The sequence below is a fragment of the Sinocyclocheilus anshuiensis genome, unplaced genomic scaffold, assembly GCF_001515605.1.
Source record: "Sinocyclocheilus anshuiensis isolate Anshui unplaced genomic scaffold, SAMN03320099.WGS_v1.1 scaffold225, whole genome shotgun sequence".
Lineage (NCBI taxonomy): Eukaryota > Metazoa > Chordata > Actinopteri > Cypriniformes > Cyprinidae > Sinocyclocheilus > Sinocyclocheilus anshuiensis.
Genome location: NW_015539845.1, coordinates 137,133 through 160,969, shown reverse-complemented (window position 1 = coordinate 160,969; position 23,837 = coordinate 137,133). Strand labels below are relative to the sequence as shown.

Here is a 23,837-nt window from a genome sequence, read left to right as displayed (position 1 = left end):
TCAAGCGGTTTATCACAATGAGATCCATCCCGGAAGATTTAACGACTCTCCTTTCAGGTACTATCGCAATATTTGGATTAAACAACAGTTGATAAAGCAAACTTTTAGGGCTCGAGCGCAATCAGAATATATTCGATTTTTTTTGTCTCTACATTGATTTCTGTTCATACTTGGCTGAAAAGAGGAAGTTTAGTCTACCGACAGACGCTGAGAATATTTCCCTGTAACGTTAGTAAGAGCATAAAGTGGTCTTTGTTTACTTTTTCTGAAGAGGAGGCTGGGCGTGAAAAGATTTATTTTGTGTTTTAACGTGTTGTTTTAATTATTAAGTCAGCAACAGGCATTAAAGTTGAGAGTTTATGTTGTTAAGATTCAACTGCAGATGAAATTACTATTTTTCTAGTTCTCTAAAGTTTGAGTCGGTAACATTAAGAAGCGACGTTTGAACACGGTAGATAGTATAAATAGAACAAAATAAAAACAAATAAAAGACTGCAAGTGACGTAGCTAGCGGAAGCGCAAGTGTCTGAGAGTGCAAGCCTGAGAATGCACGTCTGAGAGTGCAAGCGCCAGCTGCAGCCAGACCCTTTTGGGCTGACCAGCTACCATGTTCCAAAAAGCAGATTGACAGTAGTTGTTTCTGGCTAAAGACCAGTTTAAGATGTGTTTTCCATCAGGGATGTAGCCTAGGCTATATTTGCCATTAAACTGATCAGATTGTCATCAGTTTGGAACAGTCGAAAGTTATGCTTCTCAAACAGTAGGCTAAGTGCACCTGTTTGCTTAAACCTAGGCTACCAATTGAGTTCAGGAATTCAAGAAAGGCTACCCTCATAAAACAGTGTCTGTTTTCAGATCTGGAAACCTTTTTAACGGATGTCCTTAAAGGGGAGACTTTGAGCAAAAAAGCAAAAGAGAAAAAGGATGCCTTCATCAAGCGCATTAAAGATGTAAAAACGAGGTACGGCAGAATGTGTTCATGTAATAACTATAACTATTACCTGATATGTTTGTGACTCTATGGATAGTATTAAACAAATCCAAATTATTTGTGTTCCAGCTACTCTCAAGATTTCAAGGACAAACGTAAGTTAATTTTGATGTGCTTGTAGTATGCTTGTGTTATATGCGTGTGTCTGGGGGAGGGGCTAAAATTCAAGCATGGTGAAGTAAACTATACTTCCCCCAATATGCTGTAGTCTACTGTGTGCTTCACTCTGTCCTGCTTAGCTTTCATTCTGAACATTAGAACTTTAACTCTTCATGATATGTAAACATCTTTGCATGACTAATGTGTGTGTGTGTGTGTGTGTACACTGTTTCTCTTCTAATGGGAACACATAAACAGAGTGCTTTAAAAATAACATTTAAATCACCACATAACTGTTCACAGATCAGTTTTGTGTTTCCTATAAATTTAAGGTTGAGATGTGGGTAGAGGGCAGAGTTTGGTATAGCGCTTTACAGCGGCACTATTACCACATCACAGTGTGAACAGGAAGTTCTTTGCTCAAATTCAACATTATGGCAGAAACATATGCATCATTTTTGCTTTTCCATCAGCTCTTTAATAGTAATTATATTGTAAGGGAATGTGATTCAATCAGGCTATAGTGTTACAAGAGATCTGTTTATCTTCCATATTAAAAGAAGAGTTCACCCAAAAATGAAAATTTGCTGAAAATGTACTCAGCCTTATGTCATCCAAACTGAGCTAGTTTCTTCATTTGAACACATTTGGAGAAGTTTAGACTTACATCACTTACTCACCAATGGATCCTCTGCAGTGAATGGGTGCCTTCAGAATGAGAGTTTAAAAAGCTGATCAAAACATCACAATAATCGACAAGTAATAGACACCACTCCATCATTTATTGTCTTGTGAAGCGAAAGCTGCATGTTTTTACGAAACAAATCCATTATCAAGGCATTTTTTACTTCAAATCATTGCTTCGGTTTGATTAATGAATGGAAGTTGTGTGGATTATTGTGATGTTTTTATCAGCTTTTTAAACTCTCATTCTGACGGCACCCATTCACTGCAAAGGATCCATTGGTGAGCAAGTTAAGTAATGCTAAGTTTCTCTAAATCTGTTCCGATAAAGAAACAAGCACATCTACATCTTGAATGGCCTTAGGGTGAGCACTTTTTCAGCAAATTTTCATTTTTGGCTGAACTATTCCATTATCCCAAATCTCTGCAAAGTTAGTGCCACTCAAAGCTGCCAGCGACTGGGAGATCAATGGTTCAAGTATACTTCATACTACCTCCCAGGCACCATGCCCGAAATTCCTGTGCTGTCAGATATCATATCTGCAAGAAACATACATAATATCTGAATTAAAGAATGTTAATGTGTCATTCTGGTGGAGGATTGAAAATGTGGCCTCCTAACTTCCACTTTTTGAGAATGCTGATGAAGACCCTGTTGTGTAGGAGATGAAGAGTTTCCAGAGCCTGATGAAGCGGATGCCAACGACGGTGGATCGCTGCACTCAGAGCAGACTGACAGGGATGAAGAAAGCGCTTATGATGGTGAGTGGAAAATTGTGTGATTTATTTAAAAGTGGTACAAGAGAAGAGAAGCATGGAGCATCTGCAACTGTTTTAGAAGAACTTGTGAGACAGGAATATTATGATGTGACAAAGTTCTGTCCCCTTGAATTCTTTCCTGGAAGTCAAAAGGATGCTAAGTTTGTAATTGTGAATATTATGAAAGAAACACAGCAGTGTATTCTGTACACAGATTGCATGTACAGAATTCACATAAATTAAGAAAAAAATATATATATATATCGCTCTTCGGTTATGAATGAATCACTTATCATCTTTTCTGCAGGCTCAGCTGTCATAACACAGTATCATTGTGGCAGTCCTTTGTCATGTCCTGTCTAGAATTTTTTAGTAGTGGCAGAAGAACACAAAAGCTGAATGAGGTGCTTGAAAGACTGATGTAACCCAGCAACAGGCTCAGGAACGGTTTGAAGGCACAGACGTCAAGGGTTTAGCTCTCTTTTGTCTCTGAGCAAATGGTTTATGGTCTGTAGCCCAGACAATGCCGCCCACAGCCAATGTCAATATAGGCTTCTGTTTTATTAGCTTCTGCTAAATGAATGCTGTTGGTAGAATTTTCATTTAATAAAATCCAGTTCATCCGACTCATTTCGAATCATGCCTCATATCTGATTATTGCAGTCAGAAACTCATAGAATCAGAAGGGTAGGATGCAGGCTGAATGTATATGTATGTATGTATATGGTAGGAAGAAGTTTACTGCTATAGTGCAGTCATGTGTTTTATAGGTCCTTTTGCCCTTTGCTTGCCAGAGAGAACAGCTGTTTAGCTCAAAGATCGGACCGAAGCCTCTTAGTGCACACTGCAGAGCTTAGGCGAATCAAAACGGCATTTGGAGATTGACCAAAAAGTTATTTGAGCCTATTTATTTTGGACGAATGTACTAAAGCAAGGAAGTTATGAGCTTGTGCAACCATAATGCCGCTATTTGGGTAAAGGCAGGGAATTTGTCATTTTGTGTGAGATTTTGTTTTCATAAAGAAAAAGAAAGTAAAAACAGACAGGCACATTGCAGGTTGTATTTGTTGAGAGTCAGAGCTTCACCTCTGTCAGAGCTGTGAGTTTTTACTCTATTTATATATTCAGCACATGAAAAGGAAGCTCATTTTATAGCCAAAGGTGAAACATGTTGCCACTATTTATTTGCGGCCTTTAGCAACCACATTCGCTTTTGAAGTTAGCATTGTAAAATTTTTTTATTTATTTTAAAATAGAAAAACAGCCATTGTAAATTGTAATGTTTCTTAATATTGCTGTTTTTGACCGTTTACGTTTTTACTTTTTGATCAAGTAAATGCAACCTTGGTGAATATAAGAATCTTCTTTTAAATAATCTTTGAACAGTAGTGTATATACATTATATATGTATTATTTTGTTTTATAATAAAAAAATAAAAAAAATTCAATAAGGAAGATGCAAAAATCAAAATGATGCTCTGTGCCAATTCCTATTTTCCAAAATGTCATCTGTTTTAATTGTTTTGCCAGTATTTGCTCCAAAAGACAGCATGATTTATGTTTTCTTTGCTAGTGCTTGTACCAGACATTTTTCTAGCAGATTTAAGAGAAATCCGCTCCAACACCGAGGGTGTTCAGTTTGCTTTTCACAGTCAGCGTGTGTCATGCTCCCTTGACAGCACTTTATACATAACTGCAAACATTCCACAATTGCCTGTGTCATTCATAGCACTGTTCTGCTCGCTCACACTCATCCAGCAATGCAATGGTAGTATGTGCACAAGAGAAGGGAGGGTAGTGTAAACGAGAGGGGAGGTTTGCTTTGAAAACAGACCATGCATCTGTTTCACATACTGCTGTACCTGACAGATCGATGAGTGAAACTCTATCCAGGTTTGAATCTCTGCTAACTTTAGTCTTGCTTGACATTGACTTTTGATTTTTAAACCTAAAGGCATGGAAGTAGCTTTCTGGCTGCCTTTAGCTAATGTATTTAATTTGTTGTGAAGGCAGGTGCTCCTCTTTAAGGATTCTTGTCCAGCACAGCTAGCACTGCTCATCATAAATAAGCTGAACTCAAATATAATAACTTTCTGTTTGTTCAAATCAGGAGTTCAACAGTCTCCTCCGGTTGCAGCTCAGGAACTTCAGTCCATTTTGAAGAGTGGCTTCCTGGAGAAGCGCAGAAAGGGTAGGTTACTGCGTTCAGAAACAGGTTGTTCATGATAAACACTACACTCATTATATCTTCACAGTTGTTTATATCACTGGTTTGCACTCTTAACTGCCATGTGCCTTATGCCACATTTTCTATCTCTTTTCTTTTTTTTTTTTTTACAATGTCCTTATTTATATATTGTATATGTTGTATTTTATATATTTTTTAAACTGTATTTATCTGTATTATGTCTACTGTTAGTGTTAAGTGTTAACTGTATGCACCAAGGGTCTGAGAGTAACGCAATTTCAATTCTCTGTATGTATGTGCTGTACATGTGGCAGAATTGACAATAAAGCAGACTTTGACTTTGATAAAAAAAATAACCTCCCTTCAACTTCTTATAGATCACAGCTTCTTCGGCAATGAATGGCAGAAGAGATGGTGTGCTTTAAGCAACAACATCTTCTACTACTATGGCAGTGAGAAAGGTGGGAAAGCTACTGTTTTTTGTTTTCAACAATAAACATAGTCCTGACGTCAGTTTCTCTTTTCTGGAACTGGATTATTCAATAATCTACACTAATCTTCACTAGATAAACAGCAGAAGGGAGAGTTTAATATTGTCGGATACACTGTCAAAATGAACAACACCCTGCGGAAAGATGCAAAGCGAGATTGCTGCTTTGAGATCTCAGCTCCAGACAAGCGTGTTTATCAGGTTGGTCACCTCTCATACCATGTAAAAACATGCAGTGTTCATTTATATCCTCAGATCATGATCTCTTACAATACCTTTTTGCTACAGTTCTGTGCTGCGTCCGAGAAAGATGCAAAGGAGTGGGTGGAGCACATTGATTTTCTGATTAAAGGTAGGACTGTACATCAGAAAAACACTGTCACTGTCTAAACTTGGCTTAGCAGGTGTCATTTATAAAACAAATGCATCATGTTTTGAATGTGTTTTCACTATCAGACATGGGTGGAGTCATTCCTGAAGATGAAGAGGAGTATGATGACTGCTTAACTGTGACCCAATCATCCATACCTGCACCAATCGATGATGACATTTATGAAGAACTCCCTGGTTTGCACCTCAACTTATTATATTATATTATACAAACTGTTTGTCCTATGTATGGTTGTGCTGATGCTGAAGTATTTATTTTATTTTATGTTTTATTTATTTTATTTTATTGTTATTTATTTAGTTTCGATGTTGATAATCAATTTAAATAGTCATGTAAAATCCCCTGAGGGTGATTGCTCTATGTATGTGGTGGATAATGGCTATAACAATTTTGAATTTGGTATATCACTCTCCGCTCTGACTGGTTCATGTATTCTCTCCCTCTCAGAGGAAGATACACCCCAGCCTGCTAAACCAACAGTGACCCTGGCCAACAAACCCCCACCACTATCCACCCCTATGACAGGTAATTACCACTAGGTCACCAGGCCTGTCCATCCCCTACCTGCTATGCTGTCCCATAACACCACACAAACTCCCAGATCTGCCTGGGTAGCTATCATTTGTCTCCAACTTTTTTAATCTAAAAAGGACAAAGATAGGGGGGGGGGAGTAAAGGGGGAGGTCTTGAAATGACAATAGAAATAAGAATGTGGAAGAGAAGCAATGGATAGTGCAGGTACATATGGATTTGGTGAAGTAATACTGATGACAGCAGTGGGAAGTTAGTCTGGACCACAGGAAGGGCCTTCAGGAAAAGACCTGGAATTTTTTACTGAATTTTTGCACCGTTATTATTTGTTTCTTAAAGTAATGATATTTAGTTTATTATATTTGTGTTCATTGGTAAGATAAACGCTAAACAATACTCTCGCCATCATCTCAGTTATTATTTTAAAGCGGTTTAGTGGTTTTTCTGTGCCTGTGTGGGGAAGCATGTATCCTGCTGAGTGCTGGGCACTGGGCAGGGGTTGGTAGGTTCTGGCAGGAAGCTGACTCTATTGGTGCACTGTGGCCCACCATGGCCCTCTGCTCCAGGCTCACAGCACAGGAAGTCCTGCTGACAGTAGCGATGGCTGAGGCAGGATCTTGTGACAGATGCTGAGAGGAGGAGGCCAGCTAGAGCACTAGAGAGAGCCACAATGGAGAGAAAACTACAGGCTTAACACATCCTAGAAAGCAAAATTATCTTATGAATTTTCTTTATTAGTGTTTGTTGTCAACTTTTGATAATGGCTTTTATGTATAATGTTTTAAAAATCCTGGAAGTGATTGCATTAATGTGGACTCCAGTCCAGTGCAGCAGGTGTAATACTAATTCTGGGTTGTTTTAAAATGCAGCCCTGAATAAAACCTTAAAGCAGCAGTGGGTAAGGTTATATTTAGAAAATAATTAGAATAAGCTGCCAAATCAGCATAGCTGGGAATCTGCCAGCAGTAATGTCTGTTGCAAGATATTTACCTTTAGGCGTATTTTTTTTTCTTTATATGAAAGCAGTTGTACTAAACACCCACTCATGGTGCTGCCATTGAGTTGACAACATAGATTAGTAAATATGAATAAATAATGCTCTACACCAAGAGCCAAGAGCAAGGGCAGGTTAAATGTAAACCCAAGAGCAAATATAGCTGAAATAACAGATTTACAAACTGAAATGTTTCATCCAGAATGCTTATGTTTTGAGATAGAAAGTAAATGTTCTTTTGAAAGGGATTGAAACTTTGCACAAGACTAAAAAATCAAAAGCTTTAACAAAAATATGGCTTGTAATACAAGTTACAAGTTAACTTACAACATGGTGTGGAGTCTTTCATTAGAGGGTTCTTCAGTTTGCATCTCAACTGGCAGGAGCCACAGCAGTTTATACTCTCTGCTGCCCACTAGTGGATCTTTCTGAGCCAGAAAAACACAGGGGGTTCTTCAACCAGGAACCCGTTGGTGGATAAAGAATTTTAGCAAGGCCATAAAATAATTAGTGGATAGTAGCATGTTTATGTATTTACATGATCTTACATCACAAAGTCATTAAAATAATGATTATTAATTAATAGAATCATTTCCATGCATTACATTTAAATTTTACTTAAAAAATTGAATATGGATGAGAAAACATTTAGCTGAACCTTAGTTTTGGTTAAAATGAACTTAAAGGGGTCATATGATGCTGCTAAAAAGAACATTATACTTTAGTCTTTGCAACTTTACAGATCTTCTTTATGCAACAAGAGCTTGTAACACTCCAAAGAGAAAGGAAAAATTGAAATCACATCATATGACCCCTTTAAAAATGTATTTGTGTTTATCACGTATTTTGTCTTTTTGCAAAACATTTTTTGAGATCAAACAACAATCGGTGGACCCTCTGTTAAAGACCCTTGGCATACACCAAACCACCATTGCATGAAGAGAATTATGCACTGCCATTCAAAGATTGGGGTCAATAAAATATTTTTAAGGAAATGAATACTTTTGTTTCAGCAAGGATGCATTAAATTGATCAAAAGTGACAGTAAAGGCATGATAATGTTACAAAAGATTCCTATTGCACGGGGAACTATTGCAAAAAAAAATAAATATATTTTTTATTAAAATAATAAAAAAAACTATTATTTTAGATTGTAATAATATTTCACAATATTACAATTTTTACTGTATTGTTGATCATATAAATGCAACCTTAGTGAGCAAAAGAGACTTTATTCAAAAATATTAAACATTTTCACTGACTGCAAACTTTTGAACAGTAGTGTACATACATAGACAGTGAGATTTCTTTGACAGACAGATAAGATGTTCAGAGACCAATCCAACAACCTCATTTTTATCCCCATTTTTACAGCCCTTCATGAACATTTTGTGATGCATATTGAGTTCAGAACGATGCCCCATTCTTTCTGTAATAATTAAATTATTTCTATTTAAATTAGGTTCTGTTCTTTCCCCTGCAGCAGTGAACAAAAGCACAGACTACGCAAACTACTTCCAGGGCTTGTGGGATTGTGCTGGAGATCATCCGGATGAGCTGTCCTTTAAGCGAGGAGACACCATCTACATCCTCAGCAAGGTAAGACTGGAGCCACGGCCTGGAAACTTAAAGACTTACCGCAGTTGTCACAACCCGCGTGAACGAGGGCAGAAATACTACAGCATGAGGTAAATGTTTATAACCCTGCCCTCTCAGACGTCAAAAGGAAAACATGAATTTGCAAAAACATTCTGTTAAATAAATATACTGCGACGTCTGGATAACACATTTGAGTCAGATGCAGAAAGGTTAGATTTGGGCCTGTTTGCACAAACTGCCTTGCTGAGTGTGGAAGTGAAGTACACCCTCTCCCTGTGCACAGTGATGGGATTAGTGTTGTCACTACGGAAACCATTTTAGTGCTCTTGGCACTGAGCAGAGCAGTCTGGCAGCCAGTGGCATTCTGTCACCTCTCTCCACGTCTGCCCACTGCGTTGTGCGTCTCCGAGCTCATTTGTGTGTGGGTATTTCAATATTGGAAGACGGCTCAATGCCATGTTCAGTAAGGGCAACCGTACGCAGATCTTTAGCTTATACACATCTCAGCCAGTCACTATTTATGGCTGTAATGGTAGTCTGTGTTCTCAGGAAACGCTGAATCCACCTCTCTATTCGTACCAGGTGTGGTGGAGAAAGTGCGTTTGGTTAAAAACTTCCCATACCTGTCAACTCCGATGCATAGGCTGGCTGTGCAGATCTGGGAACTGCCCGTGGGATTTGTACCTGGCTAACAGAATTAGCTTGATACCTCTCAGGGCTACTTAAAACTGGTCAGGCTGCTCCGTTCCCAGAAACAAACTGGGTATCTTGCGGTTTGTCTACTTAGCACCGATTGCCTTTCGGAGAAAGAACTGGAAAGCTTAATCGTGTTTGTGCTTTCACGTTTAGAAGAGAGGTTTTGACATCATGCTGGTATTTTCATATTAACTCTGTTCTACAGTATAAGTGAATAACTGTAAAGAACTTTTTGGGTCAAAGAGGTACTATATAAGTGTCCATGATCTAGTTTAAAGCTAGCAACAAATTCTTAAATTGTTTGTTTTAATGTTGGTTTCAAATGGGTTTCAAAAACTTAAATACCATTTTCAGGAAAAGTTTCAATGTGTAATGTGGCATAAACATTTAGTTTGTTTCTTTTACCTTTATTTAACCAGGCAGCTTAATAAATGTAATTTTTACAGTGACAGACTGGCAGGAGACAAATGAATCATTATATATAAAACACAGAGATAAACATTCTATATAAATTTTTTTTTTTCCAGGTAAAATGTCATTATATAAATATCATGAATTATTATTTCATATATATCATTGAGTTTTCGAGGAGTTGCACCACGTGACATTTTACAACCTGAACTAATCTTGCCTTATTATAAAAAAAGTTGAACAATATGATTACTGACCTTGACACACACAAGTCATGAAGATCTGCAGGGGTCCTCTCTGAGATATCACTTACTGTTTGGTTTTCTGCTTGTTGATTGTCTTCGGTTTTGTAGACAAAAGTTTTAAAAATGTTAATAAACAGTGAAGTAATTTAATTTTTTTGTGTTAAAATATTCTAAGAAAGCTTAATTAAGGATTAAGCCAAAGCACTTAAATGGATTGTTCAACCAAAAATGTAAATATTGTCTTTTACTCACCTGTAGTTCCTAACCTGTAGGACTTTCTTTCTTATACAGAACATAGAAGAAGATATTTTGAACAATGTTTGTAACCAAACTGTTTTGGTGACCATTGACTTTCATTTGTATGGACAAAAAGCACTGAGACATTTCTCAAAATGTAATCATTGATGTTCCACAGAGGAAAGAAAGTCGTGCAGGTTTGGAACAGAATGTTCTGGAGGTTTGACAGAATTTAAATGTTTGGGTCAACTGTTCATTTAATATATATTTTTTTAAGTCTTATTAAAAAAAAAAAAACTTCATTATTATATCAGGACAATTTTATCATCCTGTGATTTCTGACTTTGTTCCCCCTCAAAAAATATCTAAATTAATTTAAATACAGAAATTAAAAACATGCTCATAAAATAAGTATCTATTATGTGTGAATTACATTTTGTAATGACTTTTTTAATAAATTAAAATATAGGACAAATCAAAGTGTTGACCTGCATGTGTATGGGAGTATTATTCTAGGATTTCAGTCTTATGGGGGATCAACCTGTTATTGAAACATGATCTGATGTGTGTCAAAGGAATATTTATTGCTTTAAGAGTATGAGATAGCGATTTGAAATCTTGCTTGACTGACTTTTTTTTTTAATAAACAAAATTCCATCTTCTTGTAAGTATAAGTATAATCAGTAATGGTGCCATATGTGGTTGATAGAAGTGGGTGGCTGTATACTGAGATACGTATATATACCTATCTATACCGAATATTACTGCCGACAACAGACACAGACTAGAACAAATGGATTTAAAAGTTAATATGATAAACCTTGTTTTTTTTTGTTTTTTTTTAATGACTGGTAAATAGAGGATTCAAATTAAAATATTCTCTGATGTCTTTCTACTGCATCTATTTTCAGCAAATGTGATCCATCAAGTAACGGTGAAAGTTTAGGTCTCCAAAAGTGATTACACAGGAAAGAGGCTGACACATAGAACTGCTGAATACAGCTTTCCATAATTCTATCCAATTTATTTATATTCATTTTACTAGAGACACAGAAATGTGCAGTAGCAAGGTAATGTATCTTCAGGAGCAAGAGAGATGACATCCCAATTTCACCAGTGGCTAAAAATCCATAATTTGTAATGGATATATAAAACATGGCAATGGGGAAGTTATCTCATTCTGTTAAAAGTCAGCAGGCTGTCAGAAAATGACAGAATATGGTCTGAATGGGATCCAGGGGTGACTGCGTTTTTCAGAGCAAGTCTGCCATCTAGTGGCTAGAATGAATGCAGTGGCATTTTTTAAATATATATATATCCAAAAGAAAATTAGCCTTTTGAAAGACATAATTGTGTTTTTTGAATTTTTATTTTATTAAAGACACCATTAAGGCTTCTGGTTTTTGTATAGATGGATAGATAGATAGAAAGAGAATATATATGCATAATGCTCTTATTTGCATTTATTTGTTTTCTTCTAAGGCAGTCTGTTTCAGGTAGGTTGGGGTGGAACTAAAATTGTAAAAATCATTGTCTCTGTACAAATAATAACATTAAAAAACACACCATTAAATCACAGGGCACTTTTCTTAAACAAAAAACCCACACCATTCAATCCCATTTTTATGAAATACACATGAAATGTATTGCACTGCATAAAAGAGAGAAGCCTAAACCCAGGATGTTGCCAAACGATGCTGGGAAAGAACTGCTCGACACAGTCCGATGATGCTGTGTCGTATTTGTGCCATTTTATGGGCACTACGCCGGCTTATATTGCAGGCACTCTTTTGTAGCGTAGCCCCTTCCCCCTTCCTTCAGCCAGGCTTGCGGATGACCGTAAAGTGGGTTTAGTGTCCAGCTGTGGCTCACAGGCCATTCAGAGCAGTCTGGGGAACAAGCCAGTGGGGCTATTAGTGGCCTACCTCCTTCCCCTTGGCCATGCAGCAGCTGCAAGTCTAACACCCCACCCCACCTCCATTTACCCCCCCGTCCAGACCCTCAGTGGCTCTGAAAGGGTATTGACCATCAGACCAGGGGGAGGTGTCAGGGCCCTAAATCACACACACCACACTCTCTTCTTTTCAAAGCAGGCCAGTGTGTGCTGTAAATGATGCTTGGTCAAAATAGTGCGTCACATGGTCCGTCTGGGGTCCAGAAGCATTGTAAACCTCAAAGACCCACATCATTTTGTTGTTGTATATCTTAATCATGCAGGATTTTAATTATTCAGCTTACATCAAGTAAATTATACATAAAGATATTTTAAAGGTAATTTTAGACTAAATGCTAATTTAGGAAATCCATGTGAACTTGCATGTCGGCTTCCTTAGATGGATGCTGGATAGTCGTGTGTGGCCATGTAGAAGGAGTGTGAGGTCTGCATTGCTTTCCTGTTGCAGACTTATTTGTCACCCTCACCTTCTAATCTGACCCTCCTGCACACGCACATATTCGCACAGGCGCTGCCCTGTCAATGAGGTGTGTCTGTATCAAAGGACGGCTACAGGAAGCTTCCGCTTCACCCTTTCACATGTGCACTTCCTGTCTTGTTTCACACAGCCTGGACAACTGCCCTATGAGGTGTGCGAATCCTGCACTTTAACACGTTATTAAATGTTTATATAAATGTATATATTTATTATAAAAAGTGTAATCTTATATAAAACATAAAATATAATACAAATAGTTTTTTTTATTTAAAGCAATTAATTATTAAGCATTATAAGGAAAAATATTAATTAATTGCAAATAATTATTAATCATTAAAATTGATTTGTATAGCATAGTGGTTCTCTACAAGGGAACCAGGACCTATACTAGGGGACCTCAGGATGACTTAAAAAGTGTGTGTTTGTGTGTGTGTGTGTGTGTGTGTGTGTGTGCTTTGTTTGCACAATCCGTTTCTAATAAGCAGCTTTTTAATAAGCAGCTCTCATTGTCAGCTATTTAAAATTTTCCATATATTATGACTGCAGAAATTTTATTGCAAGCAACATATTAACAATGTGTGTGTGTGTGTGTGTGTGTGTGTGTGTGTGTATATATATATATATATATATATATATATATAATTACATGTAGATATTAAAATAATAACTATAATCTAAATGAAAATTCTACAGAACACAAAATCCAAGTGTAAACTGAAATTTAATTCAATAAATCGTTTTTCCTGAAGAACATACAGTTTTTGAAATTTCTGGAATCACATGGTTAACTTAATATATCAGTGCTCCCAGTTTCTGTTAATAGAAAAGTCTGAAAACAAGCAGCTTAAAAAAACACCTGGGGCCAGTTGCATAAACAGCCACTTTTAAGACTGTGTCTTAAGAAATAGTTTGACCAACTAGCAGTTAGCCAAGAGGTAACCAGTCTTACTTTTCTGACTCAAATTGGGCCATGCTAACTTTTTGTAGCTGACTTAAAAAAGTTATGACCAGCCTTGAAGAATACAAATTAGATGACTTACTTTTTAAGACTAGTTTAAGCAGTTTATGCAACCAGCCTTTAGGATCTAAAGTTCTGACATTATTAGAATGTATAAATGGAATATATTCTAAATTATATTCAAAATCTAAGCTTTACAGATAGCGGAAGTTTTATTGAAGTCTATGGTCTTTTAGCAAAGTTTTTCTTTTTACTCTTGTGAGGAGGACAGTGCACACTGAGGACAGTTGGCGGTGAAGAGATGCTCTCCATTACAGTGTGTCTGTCAGCAGCTGCATAACCAGACCTGTTGTTTTATAGACAGATACGTGCACGCAGGCAGTAAGAGGTTTGCTGGCCGGAGCTGAGCACTATACATTATACAGCAGGAATCACTTAGGCTGCCGGGGTCAAGTAGGGGCCCACAAACTTCATATTTAACTTCAGATGGGTATTATTCAAACCTCATTGCTCTTTCCGAACCATGAAGAGAGAGATTTTTTTTCTCCGTCAGTGAGGTGAAAGATGAAGGCAGACAAGCAGTGAGTGTCTAGTCAATTTTAGGGACATCAAAGACTTGAATGTCAGAGAGAAAAAAGGCTATAAATGTCAGTCAGAGTACACTGGATTGAGATGTTTCGGGGGTTTCACTGTAGCTGACCATTCTTTTCAAGTACAACAAACGAGTGTTTATGTGGGAACTTTCAAAAACATGCAGAGCTGATAATGCAGATTGGCAGCCTGGGCCCTCTGATGAGTGAGGGCCCCTCTAAGGTCCTCTATACTGCCCTACAAAGGCAAAGCACAGTAATTACACCAAAGCTAAAACTCTAATTGAGTTGGTATTTTTACATTTATTTTCTCAGTTTTCTTGGAATCTGAACAAATTGAGCCAAACCTGTCTGTCACATAGACATATCATAGAGACCCCATACTGTGTTCGGCCTTTGCAAAGTAGTAGAAGATGTTTGATTTGATTTTTGATTTGAACGTTTTGGTGCTAAGGACTCCCAGATATGATGTATGCCTTTTATGGGACCCCCTTCCTAAAATATAAGTCAGCTATAGTTTCAAGCATATAAACCAGTATAAATTAAGTGTGATTTTAAAGACAACAAAATAATTGTTTCTCATTGCACTACCTTTCAAAAGTTTGGAGTTAGAAAGATTTTATAAATGAATACTTTTATTCAAAAAGGATTAATTGAACTGATCAAAAGTGACATTAAATATATTTATAATGTTACAACAAAACTATTTTGATTAAATAATTTATTATTAAACGGCACAACTTTTTTCAACATTGATAAAAACATATTTAATTGAGTGCCAAATTAGCTATTATTTATGATAAAATAAATGCAGCCTGCATTGGAGAACATAAGAGACTTTTTTCAAAAACATAAAGAAATTACCAACCCCATATTTTTTAATGGTAGTGTGTTTAATTGCATTATATTTATTATATTAAATCAGTTAAATTGGTTATAGTTACTTTTTATTAAGTTGATAGTGTTTCTGAAATTAACATACTAACACAATTTTTTATATTTAATATATTTGAATTCCATATTTGTTTATTGATTGATTTTACTTCCTTATTTATCATTGTTATTTAGCAAAACTGTATTTAGATTTTTTTTCTTGATTTCCAACTTTTGTTTAGAAAGCAGGATAAAATAGAAATATTACCAAATTTGTATATTAAACATTAATGTTTATGCACACATTAACTCTGACAGATACATTTTAATATGCATTTTGTACATTTTCTGGGGTCCCCAGACCCCAGTTTGTCCAGCTCTTCCAAAGGTCTGCTGGGAAATGGAGTTTTATTTGGTGGTTTCAGTGCGTCCACAGTTCATTTCAGTCCAGTCTCCTCTCACTGCTTCCCTACATTCTCCTTTTTGAAAGAAAGCATGATGCGGCTTGATAGATCTGCCTCAGTATAACCCCAAAGTTTAGAAGGCATCTGTGAGAATCAGAGTATCGTGGATGTGGAGAAAACGCAGGGTCTAGTGGCTTTGAAGTGAATGGCGCTGTGTGATCTGTTTGTAATTATGGAATAAAGAAAGAGAGACGGATGGACGGATCTTATCTTCTTCTTATCTTTATGGTTATCTTTTCCATGAGCTGGAGAAGAGCTGATCTGTCTCTGTACGGAAAGAAAAGGACTCTGTCCTCGGGCTCACAGATCTGTTGTGCTTCATACGAAATATATCTCCCGTTCACATTCTCTTGTGTAATCTTTATAGGTCCTATGGGCCTTGTGTCCTTGAATTGGCCTTGGAAAGACAGACAGGAGGATGGGAGGGAGACAGAATGGGGGGTAGGGATGTACGGATAGAGACAGTATGAGAAGAAAATGAGGAAAAACCTGAGGATGAACGGGTAAATGAACGATGTATTGACAGATTTAATTCCCCTGAGCGTTGACCTATGAGATTTGACCTCGCTGATTGTGTCACTGCGCTGATTGGTCTCAACAGTGAGTGGGTTTAATGAATGTCGGTTATCGGTTGTCTTGTTTTTTTTTTTTTACAGGAGTACGACTTGTTTGGCTGGTGGGTGGGGGAGATGAAAGGGGCCATCGGAATCGTGCCTAAGGAGTATCTCCTGGAACTGTACTTGCTGTAAGGGGTCTGAGGTGAGTAAATGATCCTGGAGTGGCAGCCTATGTGCCTTGTTTTTCTCTGTTGAAACCTAACCTGTTCATATCTGTTTTTTTTATACTGTAAAAGTGATTTTTGAAGTTGTACATAAAACTTATAAATGATTATTGGCGTACATTTGACAAAAAAACAAAACAAAAAACACTTACTATTTCAGTCATTCCACATCAAAATTTCATTTTTAATTCAATGTGTTGCTTATGTTTCTTTTTTTAATATTTGTGAAATTTACTAGCAATTTCTGAGTGAAAATTATTTCCATTAATTGTACATTTTTGTTCGTTTCTAGGAACCTCTGATGGTCTGCTGTTGTAGCTTCATGTTCCACAAGCCACTGTCTCTTTCTGTGTGTTTCTATTAGTCTGTGTGATATGTAAAGCAAACTACCAGTTCAAAAGCACAAGTAATTGTAAAATATGTGCAATGACGGATGTGATGCTTATTTTGTGCAAATTATTTAATTATCACATGCTGTAGTATTTAATAGATTGATTGAGTGAATGTAAACCTCTTTTTTGTTTTTTGTCTTTCAAAGGCATTAGTAGGTAAAAACAGTATGAAATAAAACCTATGCGTTCACAAAACGTTCTGCAGTCTTTTTTAGCAGTTTGTATTGTAGCCACTAGGTGGCAGCCGCGTATAACGTTCTTTGTAATGAGATTGCGTCAAGTAATTTCAGAGCAGATGTAGAATGTCTTAATTTGAGACTCTGTTTGCTTCCTCCATAGGATCAGACAACACAAGACAGGTTTCTACACAGGCTGTAAGTGCTGTTTGTATGTACAATCACAATGTAGCAGTATGCCACAAACTGATGGGAAACAAAATCTCTGACCTTTTTATGCAGAACATAACAAACAAATCAAATAGCAGTTATTCAGATGTGGAATTAATTATCTGCAGTAGGAGAACTGTTTGGCATATCGGATCGTATCTTCATGGACCGCTGCATTGACATCCACAAATATCTGGGCACTGAAGTGAGAAACTTAATTAAAACACATGTCAGGCCGTTACCTTCTCTGCCAAGAAGAATGTATCCGAACGAAGTGTTACTATAGCATATTAACTTGCTCAGCCAAGCTTCACACAATAAATACTAAAGACATTTTAATTTGATCATTACATAATACTGTATTATATACCAGTTGATAAACAATTAGACTAGGGCCTGCTGTTAAAGTTGAGCAGCATGGAACAATTTCAAACAAATGTTGACACCTTTTTTAATATGTAGGCTACATCTTATGTTTTTTAATGTCTTCAGCCAGATCTGAGAATGCAAGAATCTCACAAAGAACTATTTGTGTCATATTTAATATCAAAATCAGAATATAATTAAGGAATTATATTTTATATTACATGTCCTCTTCATCTGAAACTCAATTTTTATTGTCATTATTATACATGCAAAAAATATTTTACTAACTGGACATTTAAACGACATCACTTTAGTCAGTACATTATGATTACTTTGCAAATGTACTTGACAGTTTAAAGCTGCAGTCCGTAAATTTTGCCTCTTTGTCGCCATCTCTGTTTGAAAACCTGGAATTGCAGCTGTGTGTGGAATTATCTAGCTTGCGTGGGTTGAGAGTCGGCATGGCTCCAGCGCGCATGAATCTAATGTTCTGAAGAGTATGTGTGGCAGTCAGTCACCGCACCGGTGTAGATATTTACTGTACTTCGCAATCACAGATTCTAGCCTACATCTTGGAATATGACCCAAATAAGAATTGTCACTGTATATTGCCAGCTGAACAAGTAAGTAACAAGTCTGCCACGTTTGTTCAGACTTCTTTATGTTTACAGACGTGACGTAATGACGCAGTGCCATGCTCGAATTTCCCGCGAAAACCTACCCGAACCACTCAAATTAGAAAACATTATTATAAACTAACCGTTGTGAATCGGGCTAAAGTAAGGAGATAGTTTTGAACACTGGCTGGTTATGTACTTGCTCAAATATTGATTTCGGATCATTTTAAACCAAAAAAAGTTACGGACTGCAGCTTTAAATAACAATTGAAAATTAGATTTTATTCCGCATTACAGTAAGCTGCTGACAAAATTGGGTGGCATAAATGGGTTTATTTGTAATAAATATGCCAGGATGCAAAAAAAAGAAGTTATTTTTATGATATTATATTTCTTATTCTTATCTAACATTTAATATATAAATGCTGTATTAATTAAGAATTGCTGTGTTAATTAAGAAAAACAATGCTATATTAAGAATTTCCATTTATTTTCTTAGCGGAATAAATGCATCTGTGATGTACTCCTTTGAGCTGTTTCTTCACTTTTTAGCTGTGTTTCCTGATAATTTATTGGAATGGGGAAATCTGGAACACTGTGACTTTCCTGATTTAACTTGTCCAGTCTGTTAAAGAATCTGCACTAATGAAGGAGCTCAGGGTGGAGAGGATGTTTCCACTGAGCCTTGTGTGTGTTAAATTCACATCACATGTCAGTAGCTCACTCCTCTCTGTCAGGGAAGGAGAGGACAGGATGATAGTTGTGAGAGGGGTGGAGGTAAGACACCTGTCGAGGGAGGTGGGGATTCATTAGTATTCATTATACATTTCCCACCAGTTCCTGAGCAGAGCGGAGAAAGGAGGGGCACCATCCGTCTCCTCCACAGAGATATTCACAGAAGGCTGAAACAGAGAGGTGTGTGATGTCATAGAAGAGGCTGAACAAAGCATCCAACTGCATGAAAAGATTGTGGTGCAGACCTTGAATTTCCTCTTCTGTGAGTTGCTTAATAACCACTTCCTGTCTGTGAACTTTAAGGGATAGTTCAACCAAAAATGACAATTCTGTCATCGCAACTTGAATGACTGTATCATTTCTATGCTATATGCTATAGTTATAGTTTAAGTTTATAGCTAACTTAAAGTGATCGAGGATGGATAATTTCGACGAACTTGATTACCCTGTGATATCTTCTTCAGGGCGTAAAAGGAAAATAAATGCTGAAACGTTTTCACGGAACCTTGCAAAAGCAGCGTGTTAACGTTACAATGGTGAGGGAAAAGCTCTGTGTATTGCGTGTAACGTTAATCACATACAGTCTATGATCACAACAACAACAACAACGTTTGTCAGGCATCATGAACTTTAATTTTGTAAATTATCTGTATTTGTTTGTTATTAATACTTAATCAAAACAACCCAACTGCAGTTTGATTGATATTACTTGGAATGCACAATAAAAAAACATGATTTCTGGAATTTGTTTTGGAGTTATCGGTTTTTGCAAATGAACTCTTCATATATATATATATATATATATAAGGAAAAACTTAAAAGATATAAATTTTGCTTTGGCAACTAAATGAATTAAAATAAATTTAAGATGAAGAATTAAAATGACTAAAACATATTGTCATTATTAAAAAAAAAAAAAAATTCCCCTTCATTTTGGTGTAATTCTTTGTTGTTTGTTTAAAGGGGTCATATGATGCTGCTAAAAAGAACATTATTTTGTGTATTTGGTGTAATGAAATGTGTTTTGTCATTGGTCTGATGAACATTATACTGCGAGGTGTGCTCTGATTGGCCAGCTATCCAGTGCGTTGTGATTGGCCGAATTCCTCAAGCGTGTGACGGAAATGTTATGCCCCTTACCATATTGTGATGCCTGCGGCAACCACATGTGACGACCCCAGGCTGGACTCCACTTCGTCCACGGTGAAAGCCGATCCGGTGATCCACAGCGCGAAGTTGAAGTATTTCCTCAGCGACCAGCACGGATCAGCTCCAGGCATGACGAAGCGATATCATCCTCTTTTGGAAGGCCAAACAAAGTAGTTTCGCTTTCACAACGAAACACACAGTGCCTTCACGACATGGCGGCAGCAACAATACTACGGCGAGAATAAAAGTTACGCCTTCTTTCTTTGCGTGAACATTTGGGCTGCGTTATGCAAATCTTCCCACATCGTGACATAGACATGTGGGGGCGTGTTAGAACGAGCCGTTTTAGGTAGGCATGGTTGACTCTTAACTTTTATAAAGAATATCTCTTTGGATTTGAGACTTTAGTCTTTGCAACTTTACAGATCTTCTTTATGCACCAAGAGCTTGTAACACTCCAAAGAGAAAGGAAAAATTGAAATGGCATCATATGACCCCTATAAAGGTTGAGAATGTGAATATTTTATTTGGTTGCTTTTTTGCAAATAAGAAATCCCAGTAAAGTATAAACCATGAAAAAAATTACTAAAACTAAAATGTTAGTAAAATATAAATGTTAAAATAAAAACTATAAAAAAATTAATGTATGTGATAAAATTGCTAATACTAAAATTTAAATAAAAACTGAAAATGCAAAAATATAACACAATTCAAAATATGAAGGAATTCTATAATAGTACAAAAAATAGCCTACACTAAAATAACACTGGGACCAAAACAGCATTGAACCCCATCGTCTTTCACTGTATGGACAAAAATACATTTTTCTTTCCCAAAATATCTTCTTTTGTGTTCCACATGCAGAAGAAAGTCAGTCATACAGGTTTGTAATGACATGAGGGAGAGTAAATGAGTGAACCATCCTTTTAAGACGTCCTGTCAGCATGAAGGTAAAACTGAACAACTCATTAAAGTGTAACAGAATAGCTACAAAGTTAACGTAGAATGTTAACATGTAGGTTATGTTCTAGAATATTGAAAGAACACTCGTTTCCATTCAGGTCCTGTTTTGTAGCGGCTGGGAGGTTTGCGGCAGCAGATGGGCTGTCCCGCTGTGTGCCTGATTGAAACACATAAGCTGGAGCCGACTCATAGCAACATGACCAGCTCCTGTCAGCTCCAGCCAGGGAACAAATCAGCCTTCCCGCGGCTCTGCTGCAGGGAACACCACTCTGCTCGGAGGAAAAAGTGAGGCCCGGCCAAGGGCACAAAGGGTCCTTACATTTTAGGACTGCCTGGCTGTCAGTTTATAAGCGCTGTGCTTGTGTACCCGCAGATGATAGTCGTGAAAATCAAAGCTGGATGTGCAGATGGCCGGTCCATATCTGGACTGTGAATATTTGAAGTGTTGATTATATAAACTGGTTCAAATAGACTGGTCACTATTGATCACATGTTTGAAGATAAAATCTCAGGTTAATGAGGTCCCACTTGGATCAGTGTTTTATATAGTAAAACTCAGTGCTGGATAGTAAATTACTGATTACATGTAATCTGGATTACATAATCAGATTCCAAAAATTCAGTACTTGTAATTGGATTTTATTACATTTTAAAGTCGGATTACAGTTTTTTTTTATGGATTACATAATTACATATTATTCATAAAATGGCAGTAAATTATTCGTAATTTATTGATTCTTCTTTTTTTCTCTTTTAATGTTTCCTTTACAGAAATCCTACTGTGTCATACCATTTAGCTTTGGCTATTTCACAATATAGCTAGAATGACCATGTAAATGTAATGTAAATCATTTTGCAATCCATGCTTCTGAATTTGGGGGGGAAAACTATGGGTTTAAAATAAGTTAGGTAAAAAGCAGTCAGAATACATGACCTAAAATGAGTAACCTAGATTACATTAGGCTACCTACTACAATTTTCATCATATAATCTGTAATCAGTAATGGACTACAATTTGTAAGTAATCTACCCAGCACTGGTAAAACTCTATATAATGCGATTGTAGAGACAGCAAACAGGAAACATTCTCAAAACTTTAGCTAACGTTCTCTCAAAGTTATTCTAGTAAGGCTAATACAACATTCGTTCCAAGTTATCTGGTCTAATAACGTTCTCAAAATCTGGTCTAATAACGTTCTCAAAATGTTAGCACAACAACATTTATACATTCTTCATCAAAGTTTTTTTCTGAAACATTTTATTTGAATGTTCGTCTAATGGTTTTAATGTTAAAACCATTTTTTGTTTCAAAATGCTCAGAGATCTTTCAAATGTAAGGTCTGTTGCAAAATAAATTGTTCTGTTAAAGGGTTAGTTCACCCAAAAATGAAAATTCTGTCATTAATTACTCACCCTCATGTTGTTCCAAACCCGTACGACCTTCGTTCATCTTTGGAACACAATTTAGAGTGTTCTCTGAGAATACTAGAATCTCACAAAGAACTATTTGTGTCATATTTAATATCAAAATCAGAATATAATTAGAGAATTATATTTTATATTACATGTCCTCTTCATCTGAAACTCAATTTTTATTGTCATTATTATACATACAAAAAATATTTTACTAACTGGACATTTAAATGACATCACTTTAGTCAGTACATTATGATTACTTTGGAAATGTACTTGACAGTTTAAAGCTGCAGTCCGTAAGTTTTGCCTCTTTGTTGCCATCTCTGTTTGAAAACCTGGAATTGCAGCTGTGTGTGGAATTATCTAGCTTGCGTGGGTTGTGAGTCGGCGCGGCTCCAGCGTGGATGAATCTAATGTTCTGAAGAGTATGTGTGGCAGTCAGTCACCGCACCGGTGTGGATATTTACTGTACTTCACAATCACAGATTCTAGCCTACATCTTGGAATATGACCCAAATAAGATAATAAATAAATAATAATGTTCTCAAAATCTGGTCTAATAACGTTCTCAAAATGTTAGCACAACAACATTTATACATTCTTCATCAAACGTTTTTTTCTGAAACATTTTAGTTGGATGTTCGTCTAATGGTTTTAATGTTACTTACTGCTTGTTTCAAAATGCTCAGAGATCTTTCAAATGTAAGGTCTGTTGCAAAATAAATTGTTCCGTTAAAGGGTTAGTTGAAGGTCTTACGTGTTTCGAATCAACACGAGGGTGAGTAATTAATGACAGAATTTAAATTTTTGGGTGAACTAACCCTTTAATGTTTTCGCTAATGTTCACATAAAAAAGAAAAAAAACGTTTTAAAAACCTTAAGAGAAAATTCAGAATGAACGTTTTCATAACTTAATGGGAACATTATCAAAACCTTCTTAAAATGTGTTTTTTGTTACCTGGGTAGGCCCTGGTTTTTACTACAGTGATGGGTAGCATTTGTGGTTGAACAAAGCAGGGTGGAGTGTCTTTGTCTCTTGAGCTGATGATATAGTGAGCTGGAGGCTCAGAGCAGAATGATATGAAGCCAACCCTCTGTCCTCTGGGTGACATTCAAAGGCTCCATAAATCCTGCTCTTTATGGGGCCATTTTGCCATAAATCCCACAACCTAATTGGAGATGTAATGAATTACCATAATTAGTCATAGGCGGTTTTACATTAAATGGGAGGTGTGTATGCCGCGGGGAGCAGTCCATCATGGGGGGCGGAAATCTGTGTTCGTGGACAGCAGAGATTTGGTTGGATGTTTCCCCAGCTGTCTAATCAGAGATCAGACGTGCTGTTTCTTGCTGTCTTGCTGTCTGATTTTAAGTTTCAAACCCAAAAGGGTGATTAGGAT

The 23,837-nt window shown here is 36.7% G+C and overlaps 1 protein-coding gene across 1 annotated transcript; it reads left to right on the top strand.

Annotated features, from left to right (window-relative positions):
• The first annotated feature begins 6 nt into the window (after positions 1-6).
• LOC107684555 (src kinase-associated phosphoprotein 2) lies at positions 7-16,976 on the top strand. Its single transcript, XM_016480840.1, has 13 exons — positions 7-57; positions 856-961; positions 1,061-1,086; positions 2,438-2,536; positions 4,644-4,724; positions 5,099-5,182; positions 5,288-5,412; positions 5,500-5,563; positions 5,668-5,778; positions 6,050-6,127; positions 8,611-8,726; positions 16,289-16,391; positions 16,706-16,976. The coding sequence occupies exons 1-12, from the start codon at positions 18-20 to the stop codon at positions 16,379-16,381; spliced, it is 1,023 nt and encodes a 340-aa protein (XP_016336326.1). The 5' UTR covers positions 7-17; the 3' UTR covers positions 16,382-16,391; positions 16,706-16,976.
• Positions 16,977-23,837: the final 6,861 nt, after the last annotated feature.

What these genes read in the sequence shown, in the direction of transcription:
- LOC107684555 (XM_016480840.1), top strand. Translation starts at nt 18, where the DNA reads ATGAGATCCATCCCGGAAGATTTAACGACTCTCCTTTCAG. An exon ending in CAGACAAGCGTGTTTATCAG is followed by an intron (nt 5,413 to 5,499) that starts GTTGGTCACCTC and finishes TTTTTGCTACAG; the next exon opens with TTCTGTGCTGCGTCCGAGAA. An exon ending in CCATCTACATCCTCAGCAAG is followed by an intron (nt 8,727 to 16,288) that starts GTAAGACTGGAG and finishes TTTTTTTTACAG; the next exon opens with GAGTACGACTTGTTTGGCTG.